General features: G+C 40.7%; 2 protein-coding genes across 7 annotated transcripts; one reads left to right on the top strand and one right to left on the bottom strand.

Moving 5' to 3' along the window:
* Positions 1-5,462: 5,462 nt before the first annotated feature.
* Positions 5,463-11,261, bottom strand: sec22c (SEC22 homolog C, vesicle trafficking protein). Its single transcript, XM_041961067.1, has 7 exons — positions 11,013-11,261; positions 9,964-10,175; positions 9,677-9,840; positions 9,320-9,499; positions 9,099-9,217; positions 8,641-8,706; positions 5,463-8,526 (listed from the first exon to the last, which is right to left on the bottom strand). The coding sequence occupies exons 2-7, from the start codon at positions 10,143-10,145 to the stop codon at positions 8,326-8,328; spliced, it is 912 nt and encodes a 303-aa protein (XP_041817001.1). The 5' UTR covers positions 10,146-10,175; positions 11,013-11,261; the 3' UTR covers positions 5,463-8,325.
* Positions 11,262-11,274: 13 nt separating this feature from the next.
* nktr (natural killer cell triggering receptor) lies at positions 11,275-27,385 on the top strand. Of its 6 annotated transcripts, none has more exons than XM_041961062.1 (17): positions 11,275-11,415; positions 13,455-13,533; positions 14,254-14,328; positions 15,316-15,423; positions 15,848-15,892; positions 17,439-17,526; positions 18,405-18,434; positions 19,020-19,165; positions 20,789-20,993; positions 21,184-21,360; positions 21,474-21,561; positions 22,531-22,679; positions 22,788-25,481; positions 25,668-25,751; positions 26,021-26,080; positions 26,387-26,488; positions 26,685-27,385. In XM_041961062.1, the coding sequence occupies exons 2-17, from the start codon at positions 13,476-13,478 to the stop codon at positions 26,752-26,754; spliced, it is 4,179 nt and encodes a 1,392-aa protein (XP_041816996.1). In that variant the 5' UTR covers positions 11,275-11,415; positions 13,455-13,475; the 3' UTR covers positions 26,755-27,385. The 6 variants fall into 6 exon arrangements, with proteins under 6 accessions (XP_041816996.1, XP_041816995.1, XP_041816994.1 ...); XM_041961061.1 differs by having other exon boundaries at positions 22,785-25,481; XM_041961060.1 differs by having other exon boundaries at positions 22,764-25,481.

Genomic DNA, 27,385 nt, shown 5'->3' with positions numbered 1-27,385 from the left:
AGACAAACATGTGATAGGACCGTAAGCTCCAGAACAGCTACTGGATGGATGCTGTGGTGACGTCACTCTCAACACCTAATGGAGAATGTCTAATTAAACTTATCAGGATTCATATCCTTTCATATTACTGACAATCAGAACCTTCCCATGTGCGCTGATGGCTGGTTTTAGTTTTGAAAGCTCCACAGCAGCGACTAAACGGACCTTGTGCTGAGATGGTTTCGCAACCGCTGTCTCCAAGGCCGATCATGAAAATTGAGTCTCACATTTCTCAAACGTGCTGCATCTCTTTGTGTCACTTATTCTCACAGCTCGAAAGGCAGAAAAACAGCTTGTACCTACCTACTGCTCTTGTAAGCAAAGTTTATCATTTGATTTGTGATTTCATGCATTGGTCCAGTCAAGCCAGTGAGCAGAGAACATCAAAGACTCTGGGTTTATGAATTGTTGAAAATCCCAATAAGCATGAGGGACATACTGTATAGCCTTGAGGTCTGGAGTACTAGACTGGGAATCAACACATCACAGTTGGACGATTGAATGTGAAAGCTAATTCATTATTTTTGCCACAGTTGTGAAAGAGCGTAATAGTAATCTAAAAAGTGCAAGGATTTATAACTGTCTATGTTTCTGGAATGGTTCCCTTCAACAGGAATGTCATCAATCCATATTTATGCTTATTCAATGACTTTAAAACTGCTATATCACATTATTTTATGTTAACGACAATGTCTTGCAAACCCACATGAAATTATCACCCAACTCAGTTTCTGTTGGCTAGTTGACCATAACTTTAAATAAATGCTAATGCTCCATATCTGCTGGATGTGTTAAAAGTACAAATAGGCAGGCAGACAAAGTTAGCAACGAGCTGGTGAGCATAGAGGCGCATGAGAGCAGGGCTAGTATGAGTCAGGTGTTTTGGTGTGGAGCAAAACAGACATGAAAGGATCATCTAACGGACACAAAAATAAATGCGAACTGCTTTATATCAGGTGGATGTAATGCAGTGATAATATGTCAAGCTTGTTTAAAGCTTGTTTCCAATGCCCCAAATTCATCCAAAAAGGTGTAATGGTACCATGACCACCCACATAAATTGGATACTAATGGTTACTAAAGCTACGCAGTGAGAAACATCAATGAATGATGAGTTTGAAATTAATGGAAAGTGTGGGCCACCAGCATGTGGCGTGGGCACAACCTGAGCCAATGATTAAATAGATGAGTGGGTGCCACAGTGACTCACCTTGATTAAATCTACCACGACCCAGAGTAATTTCATAAAGTCTTGGAGAGTACTCTAAAAGACTTCCTGCAATCACGGTACAATGTCAGAGAAGAGGGTAACCTTCTGAATGGGCGCCACAGTCACATTCAGGTTAACCACAGAGCTGTGGTTCCCAACCTTTCACATCAGACCGGACGTGGCGCCACAGCCTGCAGACGAATTCAAGTGACCCTTAATCAACACCAGCCCTTTATGTTCCATATGTGTTCTTTTGAACTGATTTAAACAGTATGTCATGTCAAGTTTTTTGTCATTCTCTTGAAATGTCAGTATCGCTGAGCTGTGACAGAAGCTGGATGTTTCAGCCATTTTTTTTATTGGAACTTCAGCTGTCTATTCAGTCATTTAGCTATTTCAACCTTTTGTCCATTAACTATTCATTATTTCTCCCTATTTATCCATAACTATTGTTATAACTATTTCAACTGTTAATCTGTTTCAATCAACATCTAGCTAGCTATTAATTATTAGCTAATTATTTGTTAATACTTTTAGCTATTTCTTTCATTCAGTTGTTTTTAGCTAGGCTAACTGTCTTTACCATTTATCCATTACTTTTAGCTAGCATTAACTGTTTAAGATAGCTATGTCAAGTGTTAATCTTAGCCATCTATTTCAAGTAGAACCTCGCTAGCTAACTATTAATATTTTTTGCTATTTCACCATTCCATTACTTTCAGCTAAGTGTCTTTGCCATTTATCCATTACTTAACTGTCTAAGCTAACTACTCATCTGCTGAAATATTTTAGCCGTCTAACATTTAGCTAACAATTTCCATTTCCGCCATTTATTCATTAGCCTGCTTTTAACTAACCATTTTATCCATTTACCCATTCATTTTTCACGTTTAGTGTTCAAGTTTAACATGATTTTTTTTCCTTTTTTTAATAAAATCATAATTAATTATATTACTCCACTCCAGCAGAAGTAGGCCTACAACCTGGGGTGCAAAGTTGGGAGTCAGTGATCTAGCCTGTGTAAAAATGTTATTATACTGTAGCCTCTACTGTCAGACCTATTGCTCAGTTTTCTTACTCTGCAAGACTTAAAGCAAGCACAAGTCAGCTATTGTCAAACGTCTGACTGACATGGATGTCGATTTAATGTCAGCAACTGTCAGTGAGAATAAATATCACAGACAGACAATAGCCCAGTGCATGCTTTATGGTAAAGAAACATGAGATTATATCACCTTTACAATACAACAAACGCTGGATTAAGAAAGTCTTTTGCAGTATATTACCTATTACTCAGAGGTGATTAGGCAAACATTTATTTAAAAAAAAACAAAACAACAACAGCGCTGCTGTTCTGGCAGATGAGCTAGTCGTCTGTGAGCGAGAGACATGTCATTTCAGTCGGACCACCCATGCTGTTAAGCCTATTTGTTAAGGGATAGAGGGCAGCATCTCAACTGCAGGAGCTTCTGCCAATTAGGATAAAAGAGGTTAATCCTTGCAAATGAGGATCACTGAAGCTGATGGTTTAATTTCGATGCATTGTAGCAGGACTGATGGCACTGCGGATTTACAATGCCGCAGCGAGCGCTGAGGGGCACGTCCCATTTGTTTCTCGGTTGCAACCTCAAATTACTTCCACTGATATGCACGAAAATGCTGACAAACTCTTTGCATGCTTTACAGCTAATGACACGACAACGTCAATGTCTGTAAACTACTGACGACAAAATAAAAGTGCCAACAGACACAGAGTCACGTGTTTATGGGAGGCCTTTATGGCCGTCTCCAGAGATTTAACAGAAGCTTATTTGTGATGTTATCGGAAATGCAGTGGGTGTATATACAAGGTTTAGGTCAAAGGTCGTGAAAGACTAATATATATATTAGTATGAGACCTACTCTATTGATGTGAGGATTATTAAAGGTGGATTATCTACATCAGGTGTTTTGATGAGGTTGGCGGTAGGTGTTCAGTTGGGTTGAGATCTATGCCCTCGTGCCCCATGGAATGAGACATTGTCAGACCCCTCCCATCAGGATAAAAACACTTCATCATAGGATTAAGGTGATCACTCAGAACGCCTTTATATTGATTTGCAGGGACTCTTCCCATTAAGGAGACAAGTGGACTCAAACCATGCCAGCAAAATGCCCCCCGACGGCATAACAGAGCCATTAGACTGTAGGGGTCCAGCATTCAGGCCTGTACTGCTCTCTTGGCGTACGCCACACATGCACTCGCCCACTTGTTGAGTATATTGTGAAGGATCACTACTCTGGCCGTGTCATTTTTTTCTAGACATCTTTGTAGACCAGTCGCTCTGGTTTGTGCATCCTGAACTCTCAAATGTGCATCCATCTTTGTAATAAGGGGTTTATGCACTGAGCCCAACTATAATATTCCTCTCTGCATAATTGTTGATGAACTGTTGTTGATGACGTAGTCTGATCACGTCCTCATCGACATCCTCAGTCACCAGGAGAAGAGTTGCTCCTCTGTTTTTCTTCCATATTGTCCTCATGCACCATGGTCATCAAATGTGTGCCGTCGACCACAGTTTTCCAGCCTTTTTACTGATGTGTTTCACATAGATTTAAATGCAGATGCCACTTCAGTCACTGCTCCTCCTGAAGCATGAGCCAGTTGAGAGCAGTCATTGTGACTGAAGCTCCTGCCATCTGTGTCCCAACCCTGTTTCAAAGTTACTTAGATCTTTTCATCTTGTGATCTTGATACAAAAACTGGAGTGAACTGGGCCTGCTCAGATTTTGTATACACGCCACAGAGCATGAGTGGACGTTAACGGCTTAATTGTACCATGCAGTGCACCTGTGTGGAAGCAATCATTGTTTTTCTTCGCTTGTTTGTTCAGGTTTTCCTTTAAATTCATCACTCGTCTGTAATTAAGAACGTTCTTATAACTGGGCTCTGTGCAGTGAAGCCTGAATGAGGGCTGGAGCTGGAGTTATGACCTGCAAAAGTCCAGGATAAAAGACACAAACAGACATAAAGTACTTTTTATCAAAACTGAAAAACTGAGTTCCTCAAGGCCGTTTCCTCTACCATAAACTGTAATTACAGAAAAAAAAGATTTCATTAAATCCCTGCAGATCTGAAAAACACATGAATGGCACTGTAAACCGAGCCCAGCATGGAGCGCTGACACATTTCCAACACTTTGTAATTTAACTGACCAAGGCAGACACCACCACGTCACACCAAATAAAAAGTTGCCTTAAAGTTGGTCTTTTGATGAAAACATCACTTACCTGGAAGAGATGTACATGAAATACTCATTCCCTGCTCATAAGCTCTTTTGAAAAAAGCAGTTGAAACATTTTTCACATGTTGGTGACACCAACCTTTGGAGAAAGTTTGCATCAGCTTCCCAAGGCTTCTTTAACCGTTGTCCTGGAGACATTATGAGGATAATTCAACAGTATTTTTGAATGAATCTACAGTTATAATTTCTGTAAACTGCTACTCGATCTGTCTTTGAGTGAAACTGGTACATGACCGGTGAAATAAGAGCACAGATAGCTGTGGGGACTTCAAATGAAGACATAAACCTTATACTTGATGCAGGATGTGGATGAGGTATAAAAACATTACTTGAAGTCACTGTTCCAGCTGTTTAAACTTTAGTCTGATCTATGTAAATCAGGGTCACATCGGGGTGTGGACGGGCAGTTGGACTGCTTCCACAATTGCTAAATTGTGCAACACAACAAAACGATTACGCCTCTCTTGCATTTTATTTTTGTATTTTGTGACCTTTCCTGCCAGGCTTGACTCTGTCTCTCAAGTGAGTAATCACAACTACATCATTGGCGTGTAGCTGAGGCTCTGCTAGTTAACATTCTTCTCTCTGGGCTGCAGAACACTTTCATATATAAGATTTGTTAAGCTTGTAGCATAACATCACATCTACTTTGGGCTAAGGCTGTAGTGAGACGTATATTAATAAATGTAACCAACAACTAACCAGAGCAACGACCTCTGAAACAGACGCCAATTCAGGTGAAGATTAGTACACTGTGAAAGAGCTCCATCTGGTGTAATATAGGAAAAATGAACCATTACATTTACTGTTGCTGTAGCGATTTATTTGATTGATTTATTTGTAGCTTTATTCCTGCCTGTCCTCTTTTGCTTTTCATGCAGGCTCATACATTAAAACTCTTATCTGGATGCAGCATATAGCTTCATAGTACAAAGGGAAAATGAGCCAAATAATCAAGGCAATAAAATATCACTGCAGGGACACATCAACACATCAAAGAGCCACAAATGGAAAACAGACACTGTTTATTAATGAACTGCCAGTTTTACCACCGCAGGAAAAACATAAAGCCCTGTAATCGTCAGTGTATTTGGCAGTTACAATGAATGACATTGTTACATTCCTTCCCATTATTACAAACAGGTTGCAGCCACAAAAACACTGAATCAACCCTATATGAGTCTAATTAGATACAAATTACTTCACTCTGCTGCGTTCTGTATCGCACAACATAAAGAAAATGTCCTGTTAAACGTACTTCTGGTTGCCTTCTGAACCTGAATGAGTTTCAAACCGTTTATTAAGACTTCAGATGTCAATAAAAGAAAGCAATAAATGTAAAGAAAAGGCTTCCACATCTCTCAGTGTATTTCATCTGTAGGATCTAAACTCTCATAATCGACACAATTCCTTCATTTTTCATTTCAAGTCTTAAAACGTCCTCCATGTTTTTTGGTTCTACGTCTTCAGAACATTTGTGGTGACATTATTTTACAATTCATTTGGTCAACAACTTGTAGTCTACAGTGGAAACGGTGAATCAGTAAAACCTCTTTTGTAGCAAAAGTATTACAGTATCACCAATGTCTTGTACAGAAAATACCACGCGGCATTACACATAATGACTAAGTTTCACTTATTTATGGTATTTGCAATTTTCATAAATTTACTGTCCAAGACTCGAGAGCTACTGTTCATTGCTGGAAAACAAACTGAAACTGCATTAATAAAATCCTCCACTGAGTTATCTGCAGCTTAAGTGCATGAAGTAAAAGCGTCTGAATTTCCTCACGTTTTGTAAACTTTGTAAGCTACAAGCTAAAAGGAATTTTTCCAAACTGCAGATTGTAGGATGAGATGCAACCTTTTCATTTTCCTTCAAAATCCCTGCATCTTTCTTGATAAAAGGGAATTGTTTAATGAAAAGGACACAACGCCACAACCCTACCTGCCTGACAAACACTATAAACTAATGATTTCCTTCCCTTGCTTAACGGACATCAGTGCAACTCTTTAGCTATTAAAAACTGAATGTCTAAGAAGCTTAATACACAAAATGTTAAAAAATGAACTAAAATGAGACTTTTACTAAGCCTTGTTATTTAGCAGCACTGCTGTGATGTCTATACTGAAACATAGATTACAACCATATGATTTCTATGTTTATAATCATCTGAGAACTACAGATAACAACCTCAAAGAAAGAGAGAATTCTAAAAAAAATCAGCCAAGTTAACATAAACCAGGATATAAATATAATTTTAGCTGAACCCAATATGCAACACATTCGACCCGGCATACCCAACACAAGAAAAATCTAAACCTAATAGTGCAGTCAAAATATTTTTCCAACAAACTTCAAAACTATTTTACCCATAAAATCAGTGCTTTCGTATTCTTACCCGCAGTTTACATTTTCAAAATACAGAAATCAGTAGATAAAGATGAAACAAACTGAAACAACTAAATTTGTTATGATTGTACAAAAATTGGAGCTGATGTGATACTATTCTCCTTTGATCACAAACTGTGTTGAAAATTGAAGTGTTTAAAAGATAACAGGACTTAAAGTAATGTCTTTCAAGACTATAAGACTAACTGTCCCTCAGGATAGAACATGATTTCCATGAATTTCCATTACACAATGAAGCCCTTACATCTGAACCTTTGTAATAACTAGGTGAGCACTTGCCGGTGTATCTATATATAAGTCAACACAATTAAACACAGTAAGGCATAAAAGAACCCACAGCTTTACATTTACACCTCTGCACTAGGTTTTCACTCTAGCCTAACGAGCAAATAATGGAAAACAAATAAAAACAGCTGCACTGTCTTTTTTACTTGATCTTTCAGGACCAGTGTGTAGGATTTAGTGGCATCTAGTGGTGAGGTTGCAAACTGCAACAAGCTAAATTCCCCTCACCTGAGCCCTGCCTTTCCAAGCATGTAGAAGAGCCGATGAACATAAAGTTTGTCCATTCTGGGCTACTGGATAAACACGGCAGTGTAACATTTAAGGTCACAAAAACACAATGATTCTTATTTTCAGGTGATATTCAGAAATGCATGCATTACAATGCATTTCTGCCATATTCCCCTAACAAACCACCCTCAATCTTACACACTCGTCCTTTAAATCAAACTACGCTAAATAATTTATGTATCACGCTGCTACCAGTGCGGGACGGACGACCTAGCTATCTGCAAATCAGCCATTTGTGCCTATTTCAAAAATACAGTTAAATCTAATGTCTGTTATAGTCATGAACTGTCACCTTGTGTTGTAAACTGCAAAGACAATCAGTGGCCTATGGCAGCAGAAATAATACTGAGCTGAATGTGAGCATTATTATTATTGTTTCTACATGAAAAACTTTGGTCAGGCAACTCTGACAGAAAAAACACATTTTCTTCAATCATTTTTGGGACCGGATGGCACTGACTGAGTTTGATCATTTTGTTTCTAAAGCAGACATCTCCTCTCTGTTAGTGTTTGTTTATGGTGTTATTTTTTGGGTTAACCAGAAATAACTGCATTTCACTGTATGTCCTTTACAGTCTTTGAAACAATGTACACAAAGTGCAAGTACATACTGAATACAAGAAAATATTAATCTGTAATTATAATTTTCCAAGATGACACAAAATTCAAAACACAAGATTATGTTTTTTGATAAAAATCCACACAACTTCTTCATAACTTGTGTGGATCATCAGCCATTTGCTTCCCCGTCATTCTCACCTGGAGCTGTAAGAGGTGCAACACAACAAACAGTCCTCTACGCCTCAGACCCCACAGTCATTGGTTCTGTCTTGGAGTTTGCGGGTGAGGATGAGGAGGGTGGAGAGGGAGGCGACTGAAATGTGGAAGATCAGCTGCCACACGTTCCTCAGGCCAAGCAGGTAGAGGTTGCATAGGACGATCACACTCAACAGAGTGAAGGACTTGTGTTTCTTCAGAGATGAATGGAACAGGTAGAGGTGGCACTGTGGACACAAGCCAGGTCATTGACATGGAAGAAGAGCGTAACAGAGAGTGTGATGTGGGTGGTTTCGGCTTGCAGAGAGCAGGTTTGTGCTGAAAATGTGAACTAAATTTACCTGAAACACACAGCAGACAAACGCCAGAAGAAATGCCACAACATTCCCTACACCGTCATAATCATCCTGCATAAAGGGAAAGCAATAAAATTAAACAAAGCAGCGATTTATCATTAAGGTGAAAGTCCACATAATTTAAAATGTACCACATTTATTCCAGATTATAGCTAAATCTCACAAGAGTGACAATTTTGCAGTTTTGTGCATACCTCATCATTATGAAACCTCTGCTTTCACAGCAAAATGCTAATGCACCGCAGCCAGTTCAGCCAGCTCAGCATATCTTTAATTAACGTTAGCATATTCACAACTATTCCTGAATGAAATCCACAACTATTCCTGAATGAAATCTCCAACTAATCATAACAACCGGCTTTGTGATGTGAGTAAGAAGGCTGTCGTATAACTTTAAACAACATGTTGAATATAAAAAACTTGAATGTGTGTGTGGCACGTACCTGGAATGTGTACTCTATGAGATGAACACCACGGATTATGTTCAAAGATGCACACATGATATTTAGGACCAGCAAGAGGATGCCTGGTGCTGTCACTGGTTTGAGTCTTATATTCTGACCTGTTAATAGACAAAAGAAAGAAGTGTAAAATAATAAAACAATTGACATAGCACTGTTTTGTGTATCATATACTTTTTAAGTCATATGGTCAACAACATTACCTGATCCAGGAGCTTGCTCCATATGCCCATTTGCAATGCCGTTGGTGAGCTCCACTTCCTCCAAGTGAATTACTTGTGGTGGGTGGATCCTCAGATCCTCCTGGACCTCTGCCAGTGTCACCTCCAGGGCCGGACCGCCGCTCTGGTTGTACTGCTGCTTCAGCTTCTGAATTTTGCTGTCTGTCAATTGACAGGAAGAGTAACATTAGGATAAATCAGCATATTTATTTTTAGTTTAAAGCATCAAAAACACATTGGCTTTGTTTGCCATTCAAAACATCATATTTCAATTCAAAGCAAAATAGTTTGCAGAAAAAATATCAACAGCTAGATGACACATTTTCTCTTCCTACTCACCAAATTCCAAAAATGGATACGGTCTGTTTGCCAAGGCAACAACAGAGCTATTGAAGCATGTCGTGAACTCCCAGCGCAGATCTTCCAGGAAGCAGAAGGCCTTAGCAACAGGGAGGCTGCAGTGGCACACGGTCATGTAGGATACACCCTCTGACGAGACGAAGCTGAACAGGTGAGAGGAGAAAAAGGTGTTTAGTAAACAAACAGCCTGACGCAATGTGACATGGACGCCCCTGTGAGCTAACGGCGAAACAGGAAACAGTCTGCCTTGGTTCCTGAATCCTTACTGTATGTTAAGCTCCTGGCCCTTGACGGTCCCTCTGTCGGGGAAACGGGCCAGTGCCTTGCTGATGGTCCTGAGCTGCTGCTTCCTCTCCTGGAGCTCTTGGTTGTGTTCAAAGTCTGTGGAGGCTGAGAGGGGGAGTCCATCCCTGACCCGGACCACAAAGGCAAACAGGATCAGAGACATGATCCACTGGGTCCATGAAGAACACACTGCCTATGTGGGGTCAAGCCGAAAATCAGATCATTACTATTACTGCTGTCAGGGCTGCAACTACACTATTTTAATAATTTGAGAAATTTTAATCAATTAATTTTGGTCTATAAAATGACAAAAATAGTTAAAAAACGCTCATCACAAGTCCCTAAAACCAAACCTGACATGTCTTGTCTTGTTTGACCAACAAAAACAAAAAGAAGCAGCACATATTTACAACTGAGGATTTCCTTTTTGGCTTTTTGTTACCTGACAATGACTTAAATGATTGATTATGATCATTAATTGCTGCACATTAATTTAATACTTAATGATCTACTGTCTCAATTAACAATTCATGTCAACTCTACATTTATAAGGTCTATATATTATAATACACTGTTGCCAGTTTATTAGGCACATTTAGCTAAAACACCGTCTAATAACACATCCTACCTTCATGAAGGATACAATTGGAAACTCTTCGCCAGGCGTTTGACTCAACTTGATGGTCATTTTAAAGGCTCTTTTAAATTGTATTGAGTTATTCTATGAGGCGTTTCGTACATTTTTGTCCACCTCATTTGTATCAGTGAGCGTAGCCTAAATATTATAAACACATATTACTAATGCAATACAATCCAGCAGCGCCACAAACTACAGTCTCCAAACTAACCACAGCGTTGAAAGGAAAGTATTTCATTGCAGTTTTAGCAGGTGTACATACAGACTAGTATATGAGTGTATATTATTTACTGCGTAGATTTTAAAATTCTGCTCAGTTAAGTGCCACTTGCAAAAGTGTGTTTTAGTTTGCCATATGTAATTATATATGTGTAGTAACACCTTACTCCTTACCTCATTATCATGGGTTTCATGCTGCACCTTGTTTCTTACTTAGCTACTGCAACGTCAGCTAGCGCTACAGCATCATATCAAAGACATACAGCACGAGCACATCGCCAGCACGAGCCTCATGCGCGTTACGAGTGAAATCACATACTTTCTATTGCCAGTGATTAATACAGAAAACGTAAATTACATATACGTAAGAAGTTACATTAAAATTAGCTAAGGTGCTAACTTGAAGTCTGCTTCCTGATACAACAGAACCACAACAAATCTGCTACGGAAACTCGGGAGGGACAGAAATGCTTGTACAGTCGGAGTTAACGATCCTATGCCCTAAAAAGTGAAGTTCACGGTTCCTTATCGTCGGCATCAGTGACTAGCTAATTGCCTGGCTAGCTACTGCACAAAGGTTTGTTATATAATTTGCCTTTGTGGATGACCTGTAATCTCATTTTCATCGTTACGTTAAATGTGCACAGTAATTATGGCTGAGAGAGATTTAACGAAAGCAAGCTAACTTTAGCTAGTCACTAGCTGCTAGCTCAACCATTTTGCAAGCCCAAACGTTTATGTTAACGTAGCTGTTGTTAGCAATGTAGCTAGCCCAGTGAGCATTTGCTCTGTTTTTGCTCTTATCGCTTGTCTTGCAGTTGTTCGGTTTTAGACAAAACCGTCAACGCCACGACTGAAGTATGTACCGTACTGACGGTCAGCAAACGTTATACAAGTCGTGAATGTGGACATTAGTGGGGTAACCTTAGCTAATAGTTAATGTTCAGCGACTTTTTGATGATCAGCAGTTCCTGGTTGTGATCGACAAAAACGTTATTTGTGGTGCATTGCATCTGTATTTTGTTTCTGTTTAAATTATTTATCAGGCTCATTCGCTTCTGTGATCTGCATGGCGTGTAGAGCATGTAGCTCACATTACCTCTAATTTATTCAACTAAATGGGGTTGAAAATGCTCCGCACATTTGAGACTTCTCCTTAAGTCGATTATTGCTGTCTATATATAGCAGGGAAGTTTTACAACCTGACAGTGCCTTTCCCACTACATCAAAGACAGTCAAGGTTTTGTAACATGATATTTGGCTATGAACACAATGTAATCCTGTGTTTGAGTTGGGCAGTGGTCGGTGAAATGATGGATCGTATAGGCTACTGTATAGACTAGAATATAATAGATTCTAATAATAATAATAACAATAATTCACTTTGCATTCATCTGATTTGTGAATACAGTATAATTCAGCTGCATTATTGTAGAGTCTTTTTGTTCTATCATTAACATCAGTTGTGGATAAGTGTGTTCATTGTCTAAAACTAAAATCTTGTTGACACACTTGAGAAATTAGGTTGTGAAAACTTTCCTATATGCGTTCATTCACTTCAGAGCTTGCCCTCTCGTGTTACAATTGCTTGATCAATGCTTTCATCGAGTGGAGCCTTATCTCTTTCCTGTGGTTTGCTGCTGTCGTTGGCCTTAAATTACTGCCAGTAATGCTTGTGCTCTGTTCCCTTTGTGAAAATACCCCCCCCCCCCCACCACCACCACCACCACATACACACACATACATACCATATGAGGCGATAACTGATAAATATCAGCACAGTGACCTAGCAGTTTCTGAATAATATGCAGCCTAAACCATGCAAGTTATGGGCAGATTAGCCTATTAATAAGACCAGATGTTACTGACAGATGATTGGAAGTTCTACTTTCTTGCAGTTTCTCTGCCAGCAAAACAGTGTCTGGCATGGCAGACATGTCAGTCTAATATGGAACACACAAACTGAGCAACTTTTGGCTTGTTGTCATAATTAACAAACACTAATTGACTTTTTGTGCAAAAGTAGAGGAGTGCTGGCATTGAACAAGTTGAGGCAGGGTTTGAAAACATGGTGCCATGATTTCCGAATCATTTTAATCAAGGGTGCCATCATTGGTGTTTGCTGACATTGTTGTTGAGGCTTCTTGCTAACATAAGACACACACACATTGAAACTAACAGGCCACTGATACGCCTTGAAGATACATTTCTGTTAATTCCCGCTCTCGCTCTGCTGTTCACCAGTAGTAGCAGCAGTTTGTGATGTTTCAGTGTCTGTAATCTGTCGCACACTGTCATCCAAGTGGACAGTGGAAACTGTTAAATAAATACAGACAGAAAGCTGCGCTGTGGTCTGCTTGGCTTTGCATAGCCAGTACATTTCCCCATAGACTTCTCTGTCACACTCCCCTCCCATCGTTCTCTCCCCTCCCCTTTCTGTCTCTGTCCTCCCTCACTGTCTTTTCGTCTCTACATTGCTTTCCAGCACTCTTCCAAATATACTGTACACTGACAGATGAAAAGGGAACCTGAATGAGGCACTTACTGCTTCTTTAAGAGAAGGCAGCCTTATCATTTCTTCCTTCTTACCTTTTTTGTACACTTTCTACATTTTAGGTCACCCAGACTTTGATCACAATGGGGGTGAAAGACTGCCCTCAGTGTTACTTTGATGTGGAGCTCAACCGGGAGCCAGGTAAGAAAGAATTTAAAATCAGTTTACTGGTATGAGACTTGGTTGGACATGTAAACAGCTCACTTTTATAATCAAGTACTTTGAACTGACATCATTAATAAAGATGTTTCACTGTGTGTATGTAGTTTGTTTTTGTAGGCTTGCATCCTTTGATTGAAATTCATTTGGTTGTACAAAGTGAAAGTGGAACACCCAGTGGTGCATTGGTTTAGTGTGTTGGGTTTGGGTTAGTGACTGTGCTTGTACTGTGTGGTTGTATTGAAATCTAGCCCTGAGAAGCTAGTAGCGTTATGTACTTTCCGAGCAGGAACTTTGAACAGTTGATGTGAATGTGTGGCACAGACAGGTTTTGTGGCCTCGGTTTAAATACATGTAACTGACTTATATTTGGACATGGAGGTACAAAACAAAGCCCCTTTTATGCTCATAAGAATAGTTTCAGACTTGCTTCTAGCTATGGAAAAGTTTCTACAATGTCTGAGCTTCCCCACAGGGTTCTTCTAATTGTTGGAATCCAATTAAATGTGTGAATTGTAGTAACATTCAGACTACTTGTAAGCCTTAATTGTATCCTTGGCCTGTTAATTAGTCCCCTCATTGTTACTTGTTTTTTTAGTAACACCAAGTTTAGGTCGACAATGCCTCATTTCGTAAAATGTTTCTAATTTTTAGTAGCTACAATATGACTTGCTAATATTTCTTCTCTTTTGTGTGTCACAGTTGGGCGCATAGTCTTTCAACTTTTTTCGGATATCTGTCCCAAGACATGCAAAAACTTTCTCTCTTTGTGCACTGGTGAGTAACGCACTCTATATCCTGCTTTTTAGTCGTTTCACTTCTCTTTCTTTCTAATTTGTCCTGCCTCTACCCTAAGAACTATCATGATGAGTAGCTGAAGAAATAAGAATATGAAATACAAACACAGTGTGTTGCGCTCCACACCACTCTTTTCTCATTTGATATCTTGAGGAAAGGAGCTGTGGCTATTGTGTAAATTCTCAAGTGACAGATGGAGTAGAGGGGTCCTGCTCTGTCATCCCACCGTGTAGAACACACTGTACTGGGGTAGGGGTAGCTTGCTGAGAGATGGCCATTAATCTGCAAACAGACTGCAGATCGATCCTCCCTCTCATTTTCCACCTGGCCAACAGGAATGTGATACTGGCAAGGGCAGACATGGGAGAGGGCTGGGTAGTCTGTTCCTCTCCCTGGACATACAGACACAACATAAGACAGTAACACTATTCAGCTGGGCAGTTCTCTGTGGTTGTCTAATGTGTCCTTTTAGAAGGAGATCAGCTCACACCATTAGAAACCAAACCCTTGGAACAATGCTGAAGCCAGTGAAGCAAAATACTAGAAGATTAGCAACCTAAGCTGCCCATTTGAACAGCCAGCCCTCTGTCCTCTGAAAGCACGCTTAAACACATCAGCAAATGAAATCTCTGCCTCCACATCTCCTTTCACCCCAGGGGAAAGGAAATCCCGGGGGGTAATAGCTTCGGAACCATATTCTGTACCCTGCCAGCATCCAGTGGAAGATTTCTTAATTAATTCTGCAGTCCTGTACAAGAGTATTAACAACGGGAAGCCTGAACAAAGGCACCTAGTTTATTGAAACTCCTTTCCCCCAACTGTGGTTTCATTCCCTTGTTTATAATAAACCCCATGTGGCAACGTTCAAGACTAACATTTCTTAGCACCTCAAGCCACCTGCACACAGAAGGTCTGTTGAATGTTTTGTGTTTGATGAGAGCTCAGCTAACATACATGTAATTGCAGGTGAAAGGGGAACTGGCAAAATCACAGGGAAAAAGCTGTGCTACAAAGGCTCCACATTTCACAGAGTTGTTAAGAATTTTATGATCCAGGGAGGCGACTTCACCGAAGGTAATAACGTCTTAATGTATAATCTTGTCCACTTATGAGTGTGTGTTTAGTCAAATTGAGCCTATTCAGCCTACTACTCCACCTTTTTCAAACTGCTGCCTCCATTTTTATATAAAACCCAGTGACAGGCAACAGAGTGAAAGACTGCTGCTGTGAAAAAGATGATGGCGAGGTAGAAAATTCACTTTGATAATGGTGATGTTTTCACAGCCAACAATTAATAACAACAAAAACTGATTTGGAAAAAAAATAGACACTGTTTATCTCATCAAAGGGCCAGTGTACCATGTTGGTGTTTCATGCTGACCGTACTCTTTCCTGAATGCTGATAAAACAACATTTTTTTTGTCTATACATGTTTCATGTGATTTAATATTAAGAAGCTGGAGTTTGATCTCAATAATTTTCATGTTTATCTCTGCAGGAAATGGAAGAGGAGGAGAGTCTATATATGGTGGCTACTTTGAAGGTAATGGGAATATCAAATTAATGAATAAACAGTCCATAAATGTTTATCTGAATACTTGTGAGCCTCTGACTTAGCTACCTTTGCATGAGCATAATGTTGCATGTGCCTATTGTGGTAATAATGGTTTTCTTTTGAATTTCTCTACGTATGGCTCTGTTGACCTTCACTTTTCCATTGTATAGTGCTGTCTCTATTTAGTAACAGTTGTAGGCTTTATCAAATCAGCATGGAGAGTAGGCATTCTCTTTATTGAAAGCTACAATCTTCCTGCCTAAAATTTTCAACATATTCTTTTATTTATAGAGTGGTCTTTTGCAAAATGAGAAGGTAAGAGATGTACACAGCTCAGTAACACCATGTCAACATTGTCCCCACCACCTTCCTCTCTCAGTTAAACCAGTGCAAATGTTTGCAATGGTGCAAGTGCAAATTTGTGCTGAAGGGATGTTACAGGATTTTCTATTCAGGCAGCCTCCCTGTTAAACCCACTCAAAGCCTCGGCGCTGTCCATATTACTTATGTTACATATGTAGTATTTATAGCCTCATGACTGCGATGATATGCAGTCAGATGCTGGCTGCAGGTTTCTCTGCTCAATAGCAAGACTCATAGACACATATGTTGTACGTGTAGATAAAGTAAAGATTTAGGCATTGGGAAGCATTTACGTTTTTGTGTTTTCAAAATGAGAAACCTTTATGTTTCTGTATGCAAATAGCTTGATGATATTTACAAATGTTATCTTCAGTGCTTAACTGAAATCACTTCAGCGTGACCTTTATTCTATTTATAGTCAATTAACTTTTCCGATAAACCCTGGGATGTTTTCTTTATATTTAAAGGATTATATGAGATTTCTTTTTATATTGTAGTCAATTTTCACTGTGGACCAATTTTCCAAAGCATTCAACAAGTTTGTTGTCTGCTAATTTAGTATTTATAGTGCTATAAACCATCTGGAGACTCGAAACTAGCTTTAGATAAGCGGTTTGTCACAATCAGCAGCTTTTTTGTGTGTTCAGTTTGGTTTTTACAAGCGGCACGTTTTCCTCTCAATTGTCTTCTCTTATGCCGTTTAATTTTTTTGACAGCATGATCATTAGCTGGTATCTCTGAAATCTATTGGATCCTCTTTGAATCAACCATCGTAGAGACTTTTCTAAATGATCCCTGCTCAAAAATGTTCAGCTCTATCATGATAATCTAACCTTGATTAGGAGAAAGACAATGCATGAAAAATCCATCTTAAGTAGTTAAAGTGAATGGAAATCAATATGTTATTCTTGGAACACGGTGAGGATGTTGTAGAATGTACGTGATTTGTATTCAATAATTTAAATCATACAAAACCAGTTTGGCACTAGAGAAAAGGACTAGAAGTCACAAAACAGGGTTTTTATGGAAAGACTGGTTGGTGAGGCAGTGATTAGGTTTGACGGATAAAAAAAATTCTTCCTTTTTTCCTGTTCTTCCCTGAATATTTCCATTATTACGTATAAGAGAACACGCTGTGAGACGTCGATCCCTCTTTCTCTGCTCCCAACAGACGAGAACTTCATTCTCAAACACGACAGAGCCTTCCTGTTGTCGATGGCCAATCGTGGGAAGGACACCAACGGCTCACAGTTCTTCATGTGAGTAACATGAAGTAAATCACATCGCTGTCCACCTTTATTAACTCTGCCATTATACTGACAGGTCACTTGCATTGTTTATTTGATTTTTTGAATGTTTTTTGCTTTCTGTCCCTTTCTCTGTTTTGAAACTGTAGAGTAGAATTTGTCATAGAGTGTGAACGTCAGCAATCCCCTCTCTGTGTGCAGTTAGATTTCAAAGTGCAGAGAAACATGGATTCATTCTTTTTTTACCTAAAAATGTGTTACATTTTTTCTCTTGCCATTTTTTGTGTAAAATTTACAGAAACTCTAGCATCCTGCTCTTCCAAGGTAATGTGTCTCCAAGGCTGTGTTTCTCTCTCTTCTCCTGACTGTATTTATCATTCAGTAGTTTGTATTTGCAAGTATTCTGCAGAGTACAGTGTTTATTTTGGATGTGTGAATATTCACAAGTGGCTTGAGGTTATTTGGCTTTGTAGACTTCCTTTATCACGAAAACAGGTTGTCACCACAAGTTAGAAATGTCCTCAGTGAATAAAAACTCTTGAAACATAGAGGTGGAAATGCAACAGTCTGTCTTTCTTTTGTATGTCCCAAATTGATCACCCACACTTCAGTGTTTTCATTGCCTTTTGGTAGCTGTTTTTAATTCAACAGCCAAAATTACAAGTGTTTTCTAAAGTGATTTGCAATCAGATATCATTAAACAAATGGTGGTCTTTCAAATTCTGTAACTTTTTTGATTTTGAGACTTTTCCCGTGGTACAGTAGCATCCGCACTTTGTTGAAGTTACCTGTTAATTCTCATTCTTTTCCTTCTTTTTCTGCTTCTCTCATGACTCCGCCACTGTCATTGGTCAACCTTCCCTGGCTTCTTTGCTGGATTTTCCAAACAGCACAACCAAGACGGCCCCTCATCTAGACGGGTAAAATCTCATTTCTCTTTGACACTTACTGAAGGCATCAGAGTGGTCTTTACAGTTAAAAGTGCACCTTCCTTTCTGACTTGATTTTCCAGCAATTTAGTGAATTCTTTTCAATCAGAACTCTTGAAGCCCCTGAAATCTTGTTTTTCATCATTACATTCGATAGCAATGACCACTTAAGAAACACTCAAGGTTCAAAGATGGTTTTTACTAGTTGAACAGTCCAAAACTTTGCTTCATTATGACTGTATGTGTGTAGTTCTATCATATTTGATTGACAGTGAGCAAACAACCCGCTAGCTGTAATCACATTTGGATTGAAATGTTGCTAAATCCTGATTGGTGCATGGAAGTACATAACGTAACTCATAACCCAAACTAGTCAGAAGAGCACAGAGGGGATAAAAAGAAATACAGAAATATGAAATAACCAGAACTGGAGAAAACCGTGTGTGCGTGTGGGATACCTTCACTCACATTAAGAATCTGATTGAGAAAAATACAGTCAGGGCCTTTGAAGATAGTGACATCATATAATAGTCAAGTCGCCGGTAACCGGCATCAATCTTGTCCACCTCTGTGCAGAGTCCACGTCGTCTTTGGTCTCGTCATCTCGGGCTTTGAAGTGATAAAGAAGATCGAGGGGCTGAAGACTGATTCAGCCAGCAGGCCCTACGCCGATGTCAGAGTGATGGATTGCGGACAACTTATCACCAAGTCTGCTAATGATGGTAAGTTCAGAAACCTGGCCCGAAACAAAAAAAGCGCAAAACTTGTTAACTTTTTTTGTTTTCATAACTCATGAACCAGTTGTCATAGACATTTGTTGGAGGCGTTAATGGGTGAAGCAGAGTTGCGTTTTCATTACTGTGAGTAATCCCCACCCCGTATCATTTAGCCGAGCCTTCATAGAGTCTTGTGGGTTGTTTGTCGTAGATTCTTATGGGAGGCATCATTGGACTCAGCAGAGTCACTAGTGTGTTGGCCCCCCACAGTTGAGCCCACTCACCTGGAGGGTCATCTGCAAATCACTTCCACACCAATTCATACACACATAATGTCTTACTGGAGCGAGAAGCATCTTATTTCTCTGACTCTGATGTGCTTTTTGTTTTTGAGAAAATATGAAAGCTAAAAATCCATTTACGATGTGTCTGGAAGCTTATAATGACATGATGCCTTAGAGGACAACAACATTTGTAGCTGCGACCAGGGCTCTGTCTCTCATTACGTTGGTCCATCAGTTCATTGGTCCACGAAGCCATGCACACCCTTCAGCAACCTCCACTTTCTGTCTGTGGGGCTGAAATTTGCCTTGGAGGTCAAGTGTTGCGGTTGCGGTTGTGTGTTTGTGTGAATGCATTAACGCATGGATGCACGTATGTGGTCGCAGCTATTGTGAATTCACGCTTGTTTTATTGTCAGAAAATCTGCTGAAATAGCCAAAAGCAGACTTCTCTACCTCATCTGTGGCACTCACCCGTGAGCTCATTTGTTCCTACTGAGGAGATGAACATTTTTTCATTTGTATGAAATGGTTCAGTTATTTCTGTTTCATTTTTTAGAACAACTGGGCACTGCAGTATTTAGCAACAACAACTTAAACAGGAGTACCTAGTGTTGGGGACTATTTTAAGCTGCTGATTTAAAAAACATATTTTTTGGTAGCAGTGTAGCTCTGCAGAGGAGGAATAAACTACAGACACCTTGGAGACACAAGCAGTACTTGTTTGTTGAGTTGTTCATAATAGACTTTTGACCTACTGCTGCATGAAAACCCCTCCAGTTCAGGTCTTTATAGCTTTAACATATTGCCATCCTGCCAGTGTAGTAAGAGTTTAATGTCAGGTGTGTATGAAAACTTGTATTAGTTCTAAATGAAAAGCTTGATACATGTTATCTGTTGTTTTTTAAGTGATCTTATCCCATTTGTATTCTCTCTTTTGTTTTTTGTCTCCTGTGGGGAATAACGTGTGCTGCCTGTGATTGTAACTGGGTCATATTTTGTGCTCATTCTGTAAGAGGTTGGCATTTTGATGCCAGCGTTTCCCCCCACTGGCATTCGTACGGGGCGTGTAACCTGATCTGCTGTTTAATGAGGATCAGCGAGGTGATCTCTGCGGACTCCAGTTGGCATCTGCCCACCTGACTCTGCCAGGCTTGCTTTCATTGCCTCTAACATACTGAGAGGAATCAAACAAAGCCTTTGTTGTTGTAGTGTTGCACCACCCTGAAAATGACTCAGGGCATTTTAAGTTTCCTTCTTGCTGTTACTGAATATATCAGTGTTATATTCCTAAAAATAAGCAGATTTTTTAATCAAATGACACACGCTGTTATGTTTCTTACTTCAGTACTTGAAGGCAAGAGGAAACGGACTTCACATTCTGCTGACTCGTCCCTCAGTTCCGATGAGTTCTCCTCTTCGGTGGAATCTGAAAGTGAATCTGATGAAAAGCACAAACATCGCAAGCACAAGAGACATGCCAAGAGTAAACGGTCAAAAAAGAAAAGGAGGGAATCAAAGAAGGAGAAGAACATTACGTCCTCCAAAAAAAGGTATCTATTTTTTATCTTTGTTCATGATCACATCTTTACATGCTTATATAATTACCCACATGTATCTCAAATGTTTTAATCCAGGCCGATCAGTATATCCAAGTATTAAAAGCACTGACATGACTGCCTTGAGACCGAAGACACAGATTCTTTGCATAACAAAGTATTGTTTTGCATTGTGTCGCTGAAGCTCTCGCAGTCCTGCGGAAAGAGAGATGCTGGAGGGGGAGAATGAAGTGGAGGGAGAGAAGGAGCAGAGTGGGAAGAGAGAGAAGCCTGTTGTCCGACCGGAGGAAATCCCGCCGGTGCCCGAGAACCGCTTCCTGCTGCGGCGGGACATGCCATCTCAGGAAGATAAAACAGAGCTGTCAGTTTTAAGTTTATATCGTGTTTCCTTGGGCTACATTTTAGCTTACACATTGAACACTGTATACCTAAGTAATTACAGTAGGTGTTTACTTTAAAATTTGATCTTTTCAGTGTCGAGAAAGAAGAAACGTCTGTTTCAGCTGACCAGAAACCAGCGGTTTCTAAGTCTGGACGGAAGATCAAAGGCAGAGGAACAATGGTATGTTCACCTCAACTAAAATCAGACATTTGTCAGATTTGGTGTTCATGTATTCATTGTTGTTGTCTGCTTGTAATTTTACTTGACCCACTTTTACTAATTCCAAGGGAAAATATTTGCAAGTGGACAATATAATGTCTGTTATGTTAACCAGAACCCTACTTTTACAAGCCAGGCACATAAATGAATTTTTCTGAATACGAGTTGCAGGAGAATCCCCAAGAAAGGAAAGAAGAAAAACATGGATTCCAGTAGACCAAAATTATACTTATTTTTTTGACTTCCTTGAAATGTCTGTTTTTTTGTAGATTACAAGACATGTTTAATTCTTCAGATCTTAAATAATTTTTCAAATAATGGCTGAATTGGTCGCAAACGGTAGACATAGACTATAAAAAACAAAAACAAAAGAAGGAGTTTGATGACGTGATGCAGCGTGGGATCATGGCTGCTGTTATCGTCATTGTTAAACAGCCACCATGAAAATAAATAATCGTACTCCATCATGAGTGAGCAACACAAACAATAACAAACAGTAAAGTGGCTAGCTAGCTAGTTCACTGACTTTCTCCCTCACTCTGATGAATCATTTGGTGATTTCCTGCTTCCCTGAAAGTTATAGCAACTAGAGGGGTAAAGGTGATACGACCCCAAAGACAGGCTTCGAAATGAAAAGCACAGTTACCTTGAATAAAACTGCAGATTCCTCTGGGTTTGAACATTGTTAGAAACATTTTTTGACATTTTGATGTATAAATGTTGCATATTATACTTTTAAGGGGTTACAAGCCAGAAAGGGCTGTACAGAATTGATTGACATCTATTTCATTGACCACAAACAGTTAAATTTTGTTTTTCTCCATGCATTTTTATGAAAATCACAGCTCTTTAAGCATGGCTCTATGAAGACTTTTGATGTTTTCTTATGAATGTACTTTGAAGTATGAATACATTTGAACTTTTTTGCAGAGGTATCACACCCCCACAAGGTCTAAATCACGCTCTACATCTGTAGAGGAGCGTGGCAGCAGTGAAACTCCGCCACACTGGAAAGAAGAGATGAAGAGAACCAAAGTTTATCAACCGCCGAGCATCGAGCGATGGAGCAAGGGAGACAAGTATGTCTTAATTTCACTCTGTAACTTAGAATATCAGATTTCCTCTTTGTTTTTTCTTGCTTCATGCATTTTTTGACTTAACAGATTGAATGACCATTCCTCAAGCAGATGGGACGACAGCAGCGACTCTGCATGGTCGCGGTCTGCAGGACACTCCTCAGACCGAAGCTCTGAGAGGTCCAGTCTGCGCCGCCAACAGAAAAAAGAGAAGAAGAAAGCCAAACACAAGAAGAAGGCCAAAAAACGTAAACACGGCAAGAAGAAGAGCTCTAAGAACAAACCTCAAGAGTCTCACCGGTCGGAGGGCGAAAGGTCGGTGTCTTCAGAAATAAAGTCCAAGAGATCCCGTTCTCCATCCCACTCCTCTTCAAATCACCATCATTCCTCGACTCGGAGGAGACGGCGCTCCTCACTGTCTTTCAGAGACTCACGGTCCTACTCTAGATCCTACACGTCCAGTAAGTCCAGATCTAGAGGGAGGTCCAGGTCTTATTCAAGGTCCAGAAGCCTATCTAGGTCTAGAAGTCGGTCTTTGTCCAGATCCAGATCTCAGTCCTATTCTAGATCCAGGTCGAGATCAAGATCCAGGTACAGATCTAGGTCTCCATCCAGAAAGAGAAGTTCATCCAGATCCCCAAGAAAGAGGAAAGCCAGCAAGCCCAAACTGGACACCATGATCCGTGTGCCTGACAAGCTTCCAGACAGCAAAGTCCCCCCTGTTTCCAGACTCCCCACTGTCCTGGCTCCTGAAAGTGTCTCTGTGATCCCTCTGAGCGACAGTCCTCCACCCTCACGCTGGAAACCTGGTCAAAAGCCCTGGAAGCCCTCCTACATCCATATTCAGGAAATTAAAGCTAAAGTAGCTCCCAGTAACATTTCCTCCTCTGGACAAGCTGCTGATAGCGTCACAGAAAAAGCTCCGACTTCAGTGACACCGAAGTGTCTGCCAGGTGACTCTGAAAGTGACAAAGCACACAAACCTGCAAGGCGCTCACACAGCAGGTCCTCCAGAAGTAAGTCCTACAGCCGTTCATACAGTCGCTCGAGGAGCAGAAGTTACAGTAGGTCCAGGACCAGATCCCCTTATCGGTATAACAGCAGGTCATCCTCCTACAGCAGATCAGACTCGGAAAACTCTCAGAAAACACGTAGCAAAAAGAAAAATTCACTAGACAAGGAATGGAAGGAGTATTACAGCTCTCTGAGGAGAGTGAAAAATTTAGATAAGTACATTTCACTCGCTGCTAGTCAAGATGCTCAGTCCGGATCGGAGAACAGGGCAGGCTGTGATCATAGCCCTGACAACAGTGTCTTGAAGAAAAGTGGCTCTGTGGAGAAAAAAGAGAAAGACAGCTCACAGGATCAAGAGGCGAAGCATTACAGCTCAGTGCCAGTGGAGAGCTTCAATAGCAGGTCTGAATGGGATAGTGACAGCGATAAAGTTGGCCAAAGCAACAGTGCCACCTTGTCAAAACAGCAGAAACAAGCAGTTCAGTCCAGTGAAGTTGTTCATAAGAAGTTGTCTGCTCCCACCGGATGGAATTCAGAAAGTGACTCTGAAAATATAACTGGCAAGACTTTGGCCATATCTGAAAAAGAGGAAGGGGAGGCCAGTTCAGAATCAGAGTTTGAGACTTCCAGGAAGACGTCTGAGGCAGTGGTCACTGTGGTGCAGAAGAGTGCTGCTGCTGCTGCTGCTGTTGCTGCTTCTGCTGCTTCTGGTCAGTTGGAGGAAACACCTGAGAAGGCAGCAGAGCCTGAGAAGCACAAGAGCAAGAAGAAGGCCAAACGTAAGCACAAGCACAGGAGAAGAAGTGAGAACAAAAGCAGTTCCCGTCACAGTAAAGACAAAGGGAAACGATCCAAAAGGAAACATCAGAAGCTCAAAGAGACTTTTCACTGGCAGCCACCTTTAGAGTTCGGAGAGGAGGAGGACGAAGATGAATCAAAACGAGAGAAACAGAGTCCTGGTGCAGTTGCCAAAGAAAGACCTGGTGTGGACACTATGAATGCAAAGGACCAACATTTAACCTCTTTAAACAAGAATCCAAGTAGAGAAGAAGACAGAGGGCAACAGAAAGCAAAACGCCATGAACCTCATCTTCAGTCATCCAGCAGGAACGGCGCTAATTTACCCAGTATCAAAGAACAGGAGTCAGTAGATGATATGGACATTTGTACCCCTGAGCATGACGCTGAGATTGTAGAACCTCCACTTGCACAGGATTCTCACCACGCCCCTGAAGTAACCCTAAACTCTACCTCAAAGTCTTCAGATATGGCCAGTAAAGATAGAGGTTTACCTCATAGCAAAGAACAGCCATATGTTACCTCCACAACAACCGTTGCTGGACTGCAGGATGAAGCAACCACTGGCAAACCGAGCACTGTAATCAACTTCAAATGGAAGCCTTTGAAAGGAATGTCAGCTCTACAGAATGTGAACGTGCCCCCCGTCGCCACAAAAAACCTCCAACTACAAGAGAACCAGTCCTCCAACACGCAGGGAGTAAGAATGGAGATAAAAAGCAAAAGCCGGGTCCGACCGGGATCTCTGTTCGATGAGGTTCGTAAGACCGCAAGGCTCAACCAGAGGCCGAGGAACCAAGAGAGCTCCAGCGAGGAAAGATCCCCCTCGGTGGGAAAGACGAGGGGACCGTCCCGCACGCGGTCCCAGAAGAAGTCCAGATCCGCGTCCAGGAAGTCTCGCTCCGTTTCCAGCCACCGGTCCCGCTCCAGAGGCTGGTCCCACTCCTACAGCAGGTCCAGGAGTAGATCCCGCAGCTCCAGCTACTCCTCCAGGTAAGACAAAAAGCAGCACTGATTAAACGACAAGCATGAGGGCACCATCAGTAAATCTTTACAAATGCTGGAGGGGCTTCATTTGACGTGGATCAAGATTGTTGTGCAGCGATAGACTTGATGGATGTGAAGCATTTATCCCAGCTCGGGTAAAATGTGATTTATAACACGATGCGATTCTGTTAGGAGCCGCAGCAGGAGTCGGAGGAGGCGTGGAAGAGGACGGTCACGCTCTCGTAGCAGCACATATGGAAGTTACAGGAGTCACAGGTAGACACTGAAACACTGATTTAATGATCCATTGTGGCACCTAATGGGAAACCTAGTGGGGGAGTGTGTTCAGTTAAAAGCAGTGTGGTTTCAGTATGTTGCTCTTCATTTTACACTTCAGCCACGTTCGACTTGGAAACAGTTAACAACCCTCTCCATCATATTAAAAAATGCTTTTACTCTGTAGACAACCTTCCATTGTCCACTTTTCTACTTTCTTTAATCTTTCAAACCTGTATGTCTTTTTTTTCCTCTCTCTCTCTTATCAGTCGGACATACAGTCGAAGTCATTCCAGAAGTCGCTCATATAATCGCCGCCGGAGATCCAGGTCTGTAAATGTGCTGAGAGTCACTTAAATTGTTGATGTGAGGGGTCACTGAGTCCCCTTACAAACAGAACTGTGCAAACACTGTATTCAGATTAAAACACCAGGATCCAATTTGATCTCAACACAGGCTGAATGAGTAAGAATGCAGCATCACCAAGCAATCAGACCAATCACTATGCACACAGACAGATTATTCTTGTAAATATGACAACATTTAGATACCTGCTGAGCATCAGTGATAAAATCAGTGGTGGGTCTATTCTGGAGATATTCCCTAAAACAGAATCTCTGTTGTTGTTAATGCAGGTCGGACTCCTACGACAGCTATTCCAGTCGGAGTCGGAGCGCGAGCAGGAGACGAGGCCGCCGGCGAAGTGACAGCTACAGGAGCTCAGACCGCCGCTCCCGGTAAGAGACCCCTGACAGACATCAACATGGTGGCAGGCCTCACTTCAACCTCTGAACCTTTTATCTTTTCCTTCCTGTGGCTCAGTGTTAGATCGAGGTTTCACACCGACACACGCTCATCAATCAGCCTCGGCGTATGTATCTGATTCATGCCCAAAAAGTCCACATATCTCACCGTCATCTCCGTCTTCTGCAGGTCGTATCGCTCCTCCAGTCGCAGCTCTTCCAGGCGCAGGAGTCACAGTCGCAGCAGCCGCTACAGTTGAGCTGTCAAGTCTGCTGAGAGGGAACAAAACCACCAAGTCAAGACACTGTGTATCACACAACAGCAATCACTGTTATCATCTCAGATCAGACACTAATGCTCAAAGAGGAAAATCTTCATCTTACTGCTTCTTGTTTGATTCTGTGCTGCATGTCCCTCCCACATAAGCTGACATTACATAACATTGTTATTGAATGTAAATAAATAAACCCAGTCACAAACTTATACAAAGTCACAGCAGAGGACATCTGGGCTGGATCTTGTCAAAATGGCCACTCTAGCAGCCTAGAGGTATAAAAACCATCTATGATAAATACTATCAGAAATAAGCTGTATATATTTTATATTGTATATTTATCTATTCCTTTTCTACTTGCGTTTTTATACACTGAAATGTACAGTAATACATACTGTATAGTGTCTGATCCTCTCAGTTCTGATATGTTTGAGGAGTTTGTGGGTTGGTGAGTTTATGCCTTAAGTTCAGGATCAGCAAACTCTTCAATGGAAAAAGTAACCTTTTGTCTTTGTGGTTTATTACTGTATCATGAATGTGAAAAACTTTTCAAAGTATAGTATTTCTGATTTTACTCAAACATTATGAATGTTTAATAAATACCACAGCATCTTCA

Source organism: Chelmon rostratus, chromosome 20 (assembly GCF_017976325.1).
Source record: "Chelmon rostratus isolate fCheRos1 chromosome 20, fCheRos1.pri, whole genome shotgun sequence".
Taxonomy (NCBI): domain Eukaryota; kingdom Metazoa; phylum Chordata; class Actinopteri; order Chaetodontiformes; family Chaetodontidae; genus Chelmon; species Chelmon rostratus.
This window is presented reverse-complemented; position numbering and strand designations above follow the sequence as displayed.